Source organism: Lycorma delicatula, chromosome 1, assembly GCF_047948215.1.
Source record: "Lycorma delicatula isolate Av1 chromosome 1, ASM4794821v1, whole genome shotgun sequence".
In the NCBI taxonomy this organism is placed as follows: domain Eukaryota; kingdom Metazoa; phylum Arthropoda; class Insecta; order Hemiptera; family Fulgoridae; genus Lycorma; species Lycorma delicatula.
The window spans coordinates 283,378,874-283,393,853 of record NC_134455.1 but is presented as its reverse complement, the minus strand read 5'-3'; the positions used below and the strand labels follow the sequence as shown (position 1 = coordinate 283,393,853).

Here is a 14,980-nt window from a genome sequence, read left to right as displayed (position 1 = left end):
GGGTTTATATTTTCTAAATCTTTTTTTTATATATATTTTTTCCTTTTGTTTGATGTAATTTTGGAATTTTTTACCAACTGATGATGCAGGATCCCATAAAAGTCAACTTTTGGTATTAGTTTTTTACGTTCTGTTGCCATGTTTGGTGGTTGGTTATTTTGTTGTAATTTTAGGTTATTTATGCACAGTCAGAATTTTGATGATTTTTTTTTAATTTTCACAAATATATATATAAAATAGAATAATGGAAAATTACATACAATGATATGTCCTAAAATGCTTTGTATGTGAGTAATGGCTAGTGAAATATTTCACTTGTTTTTCAGCTAGCCTGGTGAAATGAGGTCATACTGAAATTTTTAGGACATTAATTAAGGGGCAGAATTAGTGATTTCTTATGATTTTTGACCAGAAAATTGAATAAAATAGATCCCAGAACCATATCTGCAGTAGTTTTTGAGAAATCTCAGATAAATTTAATAAATTGGGGTAAAAAAATAACCCTGTTTTTAATGTTTGACATATAATAACTTTAAAACTTCTCAAATTTATGTTTAATTTTAACAGATGTTTACATCAATTGTATCAGAATTAAATTCTGTACAAAGTTAACTAGAAATTTTCATTTGTTTATTGTAAATTAACCAAGTTATTTTATACCAAACCTAAAAAAAGTATATTTTCCGACAAAACGTTTTTGTGTTTTACCCTCTTTTTATTAAAACCTAAGTGTGATAGAGATCTGAGACCACTTTTATTCAATTTCTTAGATAAAAAACCATAAGGAAGCACTAAACTTACCCCTCGATTTCTACCTCAAGAATTTTAGTACGGTTTAATTTCACAGAGAGAGCAGAAAGTATGGTAAATGTTTCATGAATTGAAACTTGCTAACAAACCATTTTCTGATCTATGTCCAATTAAAACTTTTTTTCTTATATTTGGCTGATATCAATTTGATATCACCTGCATATATTTTTTTTTCTAAAAATACTTTTATCAATATCGGCCTTCTTTTCCTTTTTAAATGTATGAAAAAATTTAAGATGTAATTTTAACAATTTAATATTAAATTGTTAAAGCAATATTTAAACTTAAAAAAAAAAAAACACTGGAATTAAATTGATTTCTATTTAAAGACATTTACAAATAAAACAGCCATTATATTTACATGAAATTAGGACATAACTATAAAACATACTGTTACGTGTTATGAAAACATTAACCAAAATAATCATTGTTTATACCAATCACTTTTAAATTTTTCTTTCTGTTTGCACATAAATTACTATAATGACTATTATTATGTATTTAACTTACACTAAATACTTACAGGGGGACCAGGAAGTCCTGGTGGACCCATGAGACCTGGTGGTCCTATATCTCCATAATCACCCTTTTCTCCTTTTGGCCCAAACTGACCCTTAAAAATAAATAAAATTTATATAAAACAAAAAATTTCTTCACAAAAATAGTTATTTTGAAATGCAAATGATATATCATGACTGCCCATACTAATATTTTGTAAAAAGAAAGCAATATTATTTTACAAAATCTGAATAAAAAATAATATTATTGTAACAGGCAATTCATGATTTTTTTATATTTTCATATTATTATAGTAAATGCCCAATTTCAGTACTGATATAGAGCCCTACATAAAATAGTAACAGAGGCATGTACAGTAGTCAAAAGAATTTTAAGCAGTATAATACTGCCTAAAATTCTTAAACCAGTAATTAGATTCTAATTAATGTATATTTCTATATAAATAATTTGTAATCTTCTTAAAAATTATATTACTTTCATATCATTACTCAAAACAATCACAAGATTAAATTTTATCATTAGTGTGATCACACATTATTTAAAAGCAGATTGATCTGGTAACAACAGAAATTATTACGAAATTGTTTTTTAATTCAACCTTCATTTTACAAAAAAAAAAGTAACATAAAGGCAATAACTGGGAGTTTTTATACATAAATCAGCAAAACTATATTTTGTGGTCATACAATGTATGGCTCCTTAGCCAGTTAAGTAAAAAACTTCGGCCACTTGAAATGGCCATCAGCTCATTGCTGATATCACAAAGCGTAGCAACATGAGTTTCAGTGCCTAATAATTGCACGTTTTACTCAAGATTACATTATTGATTTTTATTTCTTTGAATAAAGTGAAAAAAGTATTGTGATCGTGAAAAATTTGGATTTCAGATTTCAACAAAAATATACATTTTGACCATATCTGAATCAATTTTGACTAGTTTCAGCATAACATCTGTAAATACATATTTATCTCATAACTCAAAAACAATTAACCATAGGATGTTGAGATTTTTTATTTAGGGCAGTTGTACTTTCATGAATTGTGCACCTCCCTTTTGACTGCAATTGACTGGAACCAAAAGTATCCAAAAAAAAGTCCAGAATCCAAAAAAAAATAATTTTGGACGTTTTCTTAACTGCAGTAATAAGACCTCATTGAGAGCTTTTCAATAATATATCATAAGTGGTACTTATTTTCATTGGTTCTAGTTATAGCCAAATAAAATTCTAATTAATGAAATATTTGGATCTCACAAGGGGAAGGTACATTAGTTCGAATTAGATTTATCTCTATCTCCTTTTTTTTAACATTTTTTTAAAATTTAAATATATTAATTTATTAATAATTATTAATCTCTGATTGTAAAAAATTTTTCTGTTAAATAATAATTCAATAATAACAATAAAAAAAATATCATAAGTTATTAATGAAATAAAATTTTACATGCTTTTCATTTTAAAAAGTATGTATATGTAGTTTAATAGGTGTACCCAGAAGTCAGGTGGTGTCCACATAAGATTTTTCATTATCAATTAATGACATGCCAACAAAATCAGATGATAAATACCAACTAGGAATTTCTAGCTTAATTATATTTTTTGAAGTTTTTTCTACTATTAAAAAGTAAAATTAATTAAATTTAAAAAATTGAGATAATTCACTGATTGCAGAATAAACAAAAAACAATTTCAGAGTGTGTTAATTCTGGATAACTTACAGAATAAAAAAATGTATTTCACAATTATTATAATATGCTTTTATGAATTTCCTTGTGATTCAGTTATGATTAAATAACTACTACCGTAAAATATTTTTTGCTTAAATTATAAGAATTTATAAGCAATTCTTAAAATTATAAGAATTATATATATATATTATATACTGTTCACAAATTATCATTTTATTTACTTGTGATAACAGTCATGAATGACTAACAGGTAAGAGACACACTCTATCTTTATAAGCCAATCTCTATAAACTTCCTCTAAGCTATATATAAAAGTGCATGTCAAATAATATTAATCACTACAGATGTATTTTAAATTCTACATAAAGAAAATACTGCATTGTAAAAGAAAGACAGAAATCATTCATACATAAAAAAAAAAGATAAGGGCAAAATATAAAGATGTTCGGTTTTGAAGTCATCATACTGTATTACTATATAATATAAATGGGAGAACCTGCACTTTACACATCCTATGGCAAGGAAAGAGTTCAAAATAAATAAAAAATATATATTTCTTACAGGAAGGCCAGGAGGTCCTTGTGGTCCAGCAATTCCAGGTAGTCCATTTTCTCCTGGAGGACCTCTTAATCCCGTTTCTCCTTTATCACCTGAAATCATAAAAGTACATTTCTACCTTCATAAATAGTTCAAAGCTATATTAATTGATTGCATTAGCAATCACCAGTGGTTTATAAATTTTAAACAAATGTCTAATTTATTGTAAATAATTTTTTTAAATATAGAATTTATATTTACTTTTACAAAATTTACATCAACTAGTTAGTATACTATATATAATATATATAATCTGCTAACTAAATATGTAAATGAGGAAGTACATGAAAGAATGAAAAACTCCTTTATTCATTAGTACACAGAATTTCCAATTGACTTATAAGACAATGAGAATTATTTTTACTAAGCTAAAAAAAAACCAGGAAGAAAAGATATGGTGATATTCAAAGAATTAGAAACCTAATTGCAATATCTTTTGAGCCGACAAATATAAATTCTTTCAGTATATTCCCTCAGTATACCCTTTCTACAAAGTTTTAGGGTTAGAAACTTACTACAGAAATGATAAAATGTGAACTCATTGTCAGTCCAGAGATTAGAGATTTTGTGCTAAAGTAAAAGCACACGGCAACTAAAAGGATCTTATAAAAATCTTGAAATAAATGTGTATTTCAAGGAATGTGGGTATAAATTGATGAAGAATACTTCTAGCAAGAGGACCATGAAAAGCTGAAACACTGAGCCGAAAATTGAGAACCAAATCAATATTTTATTGGTCCTTTAGAGAATGTATGAAGTTAAAACAATGAAAAGCAAAAAGCATAGGACTCAATTCAATTCAATGAGGAGCTGTACTTACACTTCTGTCTAAATTCTTTATTCACCATTACAAAACCAAGAGATAAAAAATAATCAAATTATAATAATAGAGATTAACAAAAGACTTTCAATATCTAGATCACAGAAACTGCTTTGTAGAAACATTTCTGTGAGACATGGACATTTTCTAGATGTAAGAAAAAAATAAAGTGCAAAGAGCTTAAAAAGACCTAAGAACAACAGGATGAAAAAATTACAAAATAAACTTAATCAGTAGTCAAATATACATGATCATATCTTGTAGAACTGTTCACAGCATTAAGATAACATAACATTACAATTAATTACAGACATATTGTGATAATCCAGCCAATCAGTAATACCAGTCCTGAAAAAAATTAAACATTAATTTGATAAACTTTACAAAATTTTGAACATGAAAATTTCATCATGTCAGCTGTCAATAAATATTTACACATAAAAATGAAACTGAGAACAAAACACTTCTATATTTTCATATCTTTTAAAATTTATTCTGTATATTCCAATCCCCTTCCCACCAGATACAAAACCTACTTCCATTTGATGCACAGCAGCATGTTGTGAACATGCACAGCATATGCACAACATTACTTGTCTATTTCTGAAAAATGTTTAATAATTCCTGAATGGCCAACTAATGTAGTTAAAATAAAAAAAAAAATTTTTGCATATGAACCCAATTTTCAAAAATACTAATCAATTTTATTTGAATCCCATTCAATGTAAAATAATAATAGTTTAACTAATAAAAGACTAATTCTCTTAACAGAATTACATATCAAAGAAAAAAGCCTCTTCTTATGAACTCATTTAAATATCAAGAAATACACTGTTTATACTTTTAAAAAAAAGTGTACAGAAGTTTGCAGAATTATTTTTTAATACATCTAATAACTAAGCTTAACTCTGATAAAAAAAAATATACAAAATATCTAACAGATATAAAATTATTGCATTTAACTGTGTACTTCTCTTACTTCATCTTCATCAAACTTCTGGTCATTTTACCAAGATTTTAGGGCTGGTGAATCTTTAAATGAAATGATATTTTATTACTACTAAAATAATGAAGGGATCTTTTCATTATATATTTTTTGGTTTATTAGCAACCAATTTTACAAATTTCTTAGACCAATTTACAGCTTGTATTTTTTTTGTTTTCACAAAAAAAGTTTAATGTTCTAATTCAAGATTCAGAATGTACAATTCTGTGTATGTAATATGTCACATTTATAAGAAATTAATCAATATAACAACCACCTGGAAAATGAACTTACAGATACGGAGACACCGAAAGACCATAAAATGCTTCAGAAACTTCTTGTGGCTGTAAGTAAGGTAAAAAGACTTTTAAACCTACCACTCTAAACCTGAAGGTACGTAAACACATTCATATAAATGAAGCAAAACAACGCCTTCATGAGTTGTCACAACTGTAGGACAAGACATGAATAAAAATAAAAGCAATTATAAATTTATTTCAACTTTAATTTTTTTCACCAAGAAAAACATTAACCTCAATCATCAATTTTTTATTAGTCAGAAGATATAAAAGATAACATGAAGGCCTAGAGCCACTATCAACAACAATTGTTTCTTGTTTTGTGTTTTTTTTAATGTACTAAAAAAATTCTGTTTAATTTTTTCTTATTCCATTTTTATTACAGTATCATTATTCACATTCTAAAGAACAAAATCTAATGTTGTGAAAGGTTTAAGTTAAATTGTACTTTAAGATACACAACTTGCATTCTTGGCTTTTTTATTTTTATTAAAAACCCAAGAAAAAAAAATACAATGTTTACTGTTTAATAAATGATACAACAGTTTTTTTTTTCTTGAGAACAAATTAAAAGTTTTTTCAAACTTTTTTTTTTCACACAAATCATTCATAAGATGATTCCCTAGTAAAGAATGATTTTTCAAAAACTAATATTTTTAAATCATGAGGTAGATGCTATAAACAAATATTTTTTTATTCATTAAATTTGAACTCAAAGAATTTCCACATATTTGAACTCAAATAACAAATTTTCATTAGTAATAAAAATACTGGCACTTGTTCTGTTAGGTGTTGAACACCATAATCTTCACATATCTCTTAATAGGCCTCAGCAGCAGCTTTCTTGCCTTTATGGAAATAAAAAAAAGTAAAATATGTATAAAATGTTTGTTTCTGCACTTGATGTTAAAAATAACCATTAACTAATAGGTGCAAATAAAATAACACAAATATTAAAATTTACATTTAGTCTTTCAAAGGTCTAAATTTATTAAACAGCTGTATTAAAGTTTAACAAATTCTTTACTTTTTTCTATTAAATTTTGTTTTTAATAACATAAGTTAATTTTTTTTTGTTTTTCATAGACTTTATGAAATCAATTTTCTCATGATTAAATTCTCAACAAATTTTGATAATAAAATTTATAATTTATTACTCAATTAACAAAACTACTATTCATCAAACAAAAAAAAAATGTGTTTTTTATCACCGAATTTTTCTGTTTTACGTTGGATGTCATGAAAACTACAGGAGATGCAGTTCTGAGTCGTATTTTATTCAGTTTTTTAGCTCAATAAACATAAGCAACTGTCAAGATTACCCCTTTATAACACATTAAAAATTTCAGTACAACCTCATTAAACCGGAAAAACTGAAATCTGAGTACTTCTTCCCTTTCCTCCTGAATCATTCTATATATAAAACAGGCTATGAAAGATCAGTAGCAGAATTAAACAGCAATCAGCTACACTACATGAAAGATCAATAGTAAAATTAAACAGCTACACTACAGTGTAATTATCTTTTATTGAAAGCATGAGGTAAATGTCCAAGAGATAGGAAAATAAATAGTAATATACATCCCAAAATATTTTTTATTTATTTATTTGAAACAGATTAGTTTACAACAAAATTGAGTAGTTAACAAATTTGAAAAAATATCATCAACATTTATACTTTTCTATCAACGAATCCTATTATAGAAAATATTACAGGAAAATAGATTTTATTAATGGGGAATTAAAAGAGCATGGTGCTAACCATACAACTTATTAAGTACAAATTGATAATAAAATAAAGAAATGACTGACTGCATATCGAACTGTTTCCACTATCATGGGTGAATGTAAATTAAATTCTACAATAATAATATTTTCAGCAATACAGAGTTATTTTGCTAATTGTAACACAAATTAGTCTCTCATTAACATTTTTCTACATACTTCTTTGGTATTAAATAATTAAATGTAATGTAATATCCTTCAGTACACGTACAAAACAGAAATATCAACAAATTTTAATCCTCAAGAAATTCTAGCTACAAAAAATAAACCTATGAGTAATGCCTAACAATCAGAACCTAAGCTACATATTTCATCCTAAATTGTAATACAAAGTTAACATAAGAATGTAGGTATATGGATGATAGTATTTATAGATATTGAAAAACTGAAAATATTTATTGCTGCCAAAAACTGAGATTATGAACATTAAATAACAGATAGCTGTTACCAAAAGTCATCATAAAGAAGTCTTCAGCTACAATAATTTACTCTAAACATACTAGCAATAAGCAATCAGAAAAAACAAACAATTAACAATAAATTAACTAATAACTTATAGTAACCCCCTAGATTTACCATTTCATTAAGATAAGAAATCTACATTCACATGAGAATACATCCACGAGAATATAATATTTCCATAAAAACAAAATACAAAAAATTCAGAAATAAATGCATTGCAATCACAAAATGAATTTAATGGCTAAAAAGATCATTTAAAAAGCAAATAAACCCCAGACTTTACAGACCCATAGAAAAAAAAATTAATACATTCAAGTAATACTAAAATCGTAAATCTTACTTTTTAATAAATATAATAGCAAAAACTATAAAATAAAAAAAAAGTGAATTAAGAAGCAATAAATAACAATGGTCATAAAAAATGAATTTATATCATAGAAATTTATTTCATGAGACTTATTTCTATGTATTTAATGACTAGAAAATACTAAACAAGAAAATAAAATTTAATAGATTTATGGTCAACTACTTTAGTATGTTTTTAAGAAGGTTTTAGATTGTCAGAGATTCAAATCAGAAAGAAATTTTACTTTCTATCAACTTTTAATACACCTTAAAGCAGAACTGCTATTATCATTATTACTTCAGCACACTTTATTCTCATTTCACAAAGAAAGGTAATGGCACTCATCAATTTGACATGCTTGTTATTCATATCTTGCATGACAATGATTTTATAATTGCATGAGTAGTGTAACTGGTTTAAGAGCATATTTTTGTAAAAAGCTGTCTAGTGAACAACAGCGAGGCAAAAGCTCATGCACTTAAACAGAAAATGCATCCAAAATCTACAGTGCAACTTCATCCTGTATATGCCCAGTGCATAACAAGTACTATTTTGCAAATTATGCTTTAATCGTAGCAAAAAGGCAGTTTAAATAAACCATTGATTTTATTTAAACAAAAAATCCTTTATACTTTATTAAATAGATCAAAATTTTTACTTTATTTTTTTAGTTAGAAAATGTATACTCTTAATCTGTAACTTTTTTGAGTTCAAATAATACACTCGGAAAAAATAATTTAAAAAAGAAGTGTTTAGTGCCTAAGATTTACTACAGATCAAAAATATCTGGCAAAGAGAATTATACATATTATGTTAGTAAGTAGACTGGTTAAGAACTATCAAAAAAATAATTCAATTTTTCTTATAAACAGAAATTAAACTAAGAAAGGGTATGTTTTCATTAAAATAATCAATTTAACTTATTCAAAAATAAAAAACTCATTAAAATTTAATTTACAGATTAGATCTTTTATAATAACACAATAACTGAGTTCATGGTTAACATCAAGGCTGTTAGTTGTTATGACAGCTGTTCTGTAATGCTGCAGGGACCAGGTTCAAATTCAACTAAAATTATAATCAAATGCATTGTTTCAGAACTTTCAGTCTGAAACTACACAAGGCAAATAGTTAAAGCATAACTGACTGACTTACATTACTAACATGTACCATGTTGTAGTACCAATAAATAGTACCACCACTAATTACGATTGCAGTACATATGAGACAATCTGGTGGTGATGCAAGCTAAGCCAGGAACCTCTATTTTATCATTCACATAAATCTAAGTACAACAAACAATAAATTATATCAGAACAAAGAAAGTGGAATTCAAAGCAGACAATGAAGAACCAGAATTAAAAGAAATCTCAATTTTTTTCACTGAAGATTTGAAATTTAGAAGAAAGTGAGACATGGTGGTATAAAAGTACACATGATTATTTTAAATAAATTCACTTGAATTTTTAAAACTTAAATCTGAAGTAATAGGAGAATTAAAAGAAAAGAGGAACAATAATAAACTAAGCATACTACTGTAAGTATTGCATACAATTTATTATAAAATTCAGAGGTGGATATTATTGTTTAAAAGAGATAACAGCAAAAATTTGGAAATAGTATAGCAATCAGGTAAGTACTTCCTCTTCTATTTTGTGATAAGAATTATCAGGAGATTTTTCACACCTGCGCCGCTTCTATGTGACTGCACCAGTATTTGAAAAAAAAGGATCAAGGAGAGTTGTGCAATTAAAACAGTAACAAAAAAATTAAAAAATTTGTTAAGTATAAAAGAGGGGTGGTTATAGTTTATATTAGCAAATGAAAATAAGAATTATATGAAATAATAAAGAATGATTAGTAGTATGAAAGCAATAAAACAAATCAGTGTAGAATATAAGAACTGTACTTTTGCAGCACTGAATGAAAAGTTTTAATTCATGTTAAAAAAAAGAAACAGAAAATTTAGATTTATGTTATCAGTTAAAAAATAACCCAAAATGATTGGTTTTATAAGTAAAAATTGTAATTTTGTAGTAATTTAATGTTCAACAAATCTGTAAAAAGTAGTTTATGGCCAGTTTTTTTCACTTTAAAAAAATAATAAACACATAAATCTTAACACAAATTTATTTAGTCTGAAAACAATTATTATGTAAAAAAATCTAATGGCTCCCTAAATTTAGGCTTCCCTATTTTTAGCATCAGCAAACCTTTCCTCCAACATTTATAATTACCACCAACAAACACATTCAAAATAATATATTGGGCCAGATACATTGATACAATATTGTTAAACAATAGCAATACATCAAAATCATCTAAATTAAACATCACAGCTAAATATGATAATAACTTTCTTTTCATTTAATTTTAAGTAGCTCAACCACAAAGTCATAAACCAGTAATACCAGAAAATAATACAGCTTAAAAATAAATTTTTCTTGCCAACAGAAAAAACAAACAAAAAAGTTGTCAAAAAAATTAATTGCTGAATTTTATGATTTTATTCCAAAGTCTTCAACAGTTTATTTTGAGAGGTTAAATAAATAACCAGATTGCTCTTAAATAAATAACCAGATTGCTCAACTGGAATAAATGCAATAAGACAGATGTTTATAAATAACATGGTAACATTTATAAACAACTAGTTATCTGCATGATGGTTTTACTAAATTTTTTTTATTATTATTATTCCAGTACTTGATGTAGTAAACACTTTTTCGGAATCATCACTAAATAAAATAAATATTATAAATAAGTAATAAATATTACATTTAAACTAGTAATAAGAGAATCTATTAAAGACTGGCACTTTTAATGTTAACATGTGACTTCAATGCCAAGTTAGAGACCATGGAAAGTAGGGATATTGCTGTTGAGGATATGGAGTTGGCTGAAGAAATGAATCAGAAGAGAGCCTTTGGCACTTGGCATAGTTTACAGAGAACAGTGAAATGTCTATCAGAATACATTCTTTAAAAAAATCTACCCAAAAAGAAAAAACCAAAATAGCAAATAAAAAACAAAATTGATTTCACCATGATAGAAACACTAAGTAATTAAAACTGTGTCTGTATTAAATACAGGTAGTTATGTCTGATTGGTTAGAGCAATACGTATATTATACAAATTTAGTTTAGCTTGAGAGAATATTAATCTTATAAAAATAATGTTTGCAATTTCATGACATTGTATCATTTTTTTCAATCTTGTGATTTTATTATAAGTGCTAAAAGCAGAATACTAATAATCAGAAAAATTGATACTACATCAAAAAATATTAAACAACAGTTATTAAATAAGCATTTTATGATGAATATATTACAAAAGTTCTAATATTTTTTTCAAAAATTATATTCAAGTGAGAAACTATAAAACAAAATTGTTTCTGATGAAGATAGTAGAACCTCTGGCATATTTTTGAAAAATTAATTTAAAATTTAATTTTAAACTGCTTTAACATTTTTATCTCTATATGCAACCGTAATAATACAATTTGTAGATTAAATAAACAAAATATTTACTAACACTGAGAATTTTTTGTGCTGTGATGAAGCTATTCAGTCCAGTTCACTTGCCATATGTAAGAGTTAAAATAAAAAAATTAAAACTGAGAATTTTTAAGAAAAAGTGAGTAATGAAAATATACTGCTGTAAAAACTCTAAGTATTAAATAATATAAATTTACTTTTTCTTACTTACATTTTGTAAAAATGAGAAAATAAAGGTTTTAGAAATATCTAATTGTTAGGGAAATTAAAAACAGGAAACTAATAAATTCTTTCTTAACATCTATTAAGATAATATTTTCTATATTTTTAAAATGTCCTTTCAGTGGGCTGAAATTTTTTTTTCAGTTAAAAATACCATTTGTGTAAATATGAAATCGGAATTTGCCCATGGATGGCCTTAGCTGTCAATGTAGTCACTGTCATACCTCATCATTGGTGCCATTTTTTTTCTTTGACAGTTGACACAGATTTTCAAGTCGCAACAATACAAGTTTCATACAACAGCATAGTTTTAATTAGCGTTGAACATGTCGAGTTTTGTACCCAAAAACTACGATTCGCAGACAGCATTGATTTTCTGTTACCATTTGAAGAAAATGGCTGCAGAATCACATCAAATGCTTGTTGAAGCTTACGGTGAGCATGCGCTTGGTAAATCACAGTGCTTTGAGTGGTTTAAAAAATTCAAAAGTGGCGACTTTGACATGAAAAACTGATCTATACAAACATGGCAACTCCAAGCAGATTTGAACGGAACCAACTGGACCCGAGCAATTCAAACAGTCTACTTATTTCTTGAACAACTTCATAGGTTTTTTTTTGTTTAACTTGTTTAACTGGCACCAACTTTAAAAATAATTACTTGTTGTAAATACTTTTACTTTAGTTAATAAATAAAATTATAATTATATATAATATTTTTGGTACTATTATTTCTTGAAGTCGGTTTTTACTAATTTTTTTTTTTAATTATTTTATTTTCTCTCTACACTGAGTTTGCAGATACCCATTTTATAATCAATACTAGAAGTAAGTTTATTGATCATAATTATTTAATTTTAATTATTGCTGTTACTTTTAAGAGCAATTTTATAGTTAGTTGAATGTTTCTTTTTAATAATTTATACATGTGGGTGCTGTAATTTAAAGAAATAGATAAATGTATTTTTTTCTTTTAATATTGTGAATTTATTAATTAACACTTTTTATGTGCATTGTCATTTATAAATTAATTAATTTATATCCTTTACACTATAAATATTTTTGATTGCTGTGTTTTTTTATTAAATTCTTCATTTAACTTAACACTGTCATATACTGTAAGCAGATCAGGCTCACTTAATCATACTATCATACGTTGTTATTTTTTTGTGGTGTTTCTGTTAGACAATATTATTTTTAATTAATTCTTTATAAATATCAACTGTATTCTCTACAAAAGTATTCAATGGAGATGATAAAAAAAACTAAACTAGAATGGAATTTTCTTAACTATTAACCAGTAGGACTACACTGCAGATAGTTACTACTACTGCATTTCTGGTTAGTTATTTTCCTCATTTTACTAAAATAAATTTTTACAAATGTGTATGATGAATAGTGAGTGATGTAATTAAGCTACTTACCTCATATCAGAGTGTATTTGAATGTGTCAGTATAAATGTATTCAGAGAAGTAAAGAAATATAAACTTATTCACTATTTTTTTATTATATCGTAAAATAAATATTCAATATATATATATATATATACATAGTATATTAGTAATGCAACAGCTTACCTAAGTTGATGTACCCACAATGTAGACACACATCTTGGTTTGCAGGACTCAGACATCATGTTAGTTGAGGTTAGAAAGCACATCATTAAAAAACACTAAAACAACATCTACATTGTACTACCAATATCTGACGACAGAAAACTGAACTTTATACGAACTATATAATAACTATAATCAATGAACAACAGCTTTTGTAATAATATATTCTACTAAACATTATTTAGGTTATGTGAAATTGTTACATTGACATTAGTATAAATTAAAAAAAAAATTAATTCTACATAGTCTAAAAATAAAGAAAAAGCATGCACGCACAACACCACTAATGATAGCATAAAATTAATTTTTCTGCAACCATACTATTATTACATATAATATTATCTAAATTTTTAATTTAAAATAGCATGCATCAATTTTGCATATATCTGGAGTTGTATAATTTCTTTATTAAATATTACATCTACATTAATTTAACAAAAATTCTAATTTAACTTAAAAAAGAAAAAATAATAAATAAAATGACTAGTTAAAAAGAAAATTAAAAGTACGTCATTCAGAGCCATCAAACAAACATTACTGGGTTTGATACAAATTTAAAGTATATACTACTTCGTTAATTAATTTTTTAAATAAATCAGTTCATATTAATGGTGCTACTGAATTAAAAAAAAATAAATTAAATAATAGAAAACAGAAGAAAATTCTTAACATCAACATTTTTCTCCTTTTAACCCAATAAAATTAAATGATTAATAAATAATCGAGTTACTACAAAGACAAAAAATAACTTAGTGGGTTATACAAATTTATAATAATTATGACAAAATTTTCATGAAAAAATAAAATCTAACGTAACTACTGTATTAAGATACGGATCTTAATCCGTATCTGGAAGTAATGGTACTTCCATAGAATTTTCTAAACAGATTCATTGGTATGAAAAATAAATAATTATATACTAGAAAATCACTCATGTACAACATAGTGATGGCAACCTCTAGTATGATGGCTTCAAGAAAGATATTCAGCTGTTAAATGTAATATCAAATTCCACAAAAATTCAGGCAAATTAAGAGTAAAGAACCAATAAAAATTTTTATTACTCTGAATAATCTCATCATCATAGTCTGTTATTAGTCACATACTCTGTGGTTTATAATTAAATGTAGAAATTGTCTCATTAGTAGAGCTATGCATTTAAAGGAGGCTGCAGTTTTAATTAAGCAATTTTAGATGAAAAAATATGTACACACACAACATAACCTTAGCAGTAACATGTTGGGTGAGAACAATTTTAAAATTTTAAGCAACTGTTATGCTACAAGTCATGAAATCATCAGCTCTATTTTGTACGGAAATTCACACTGTTCATTCAG

The 14,980-nt window shown here is 25.9% G+C and overlaps 1 protein-coding gene across 17 annotated transcripts in view; it reads right to left on the bottom strand.

Annotated features, from left to right (window-relative positions):
• Positions 1–14,980, bottom strand: part of LOC142332279 (uncharacterized) — a 663,646-nt gene that overhangs the window by 122,368 nt on the left and 526,298 nt on the right. For all 17 annotated transcript variants that reach the window (XM_075378625.1, XM_075378616.1, XM_075378717.1 and 14 more), the window contains 2 exons: positions 3,578–3,666; positions 1,334–1,423 (listed from right to left, as the gene is read on the bottom strand). In XM_075378625.1, the coding sequence (XP_075234740.1) occupies positions 1,334–1,423; positions 3,578–3,666 (179 nt within the window). The remainder of the gene's footprint in view (positions 1–1,333; positions 1,424–3,577; positions 3,667–14,980) is intronic.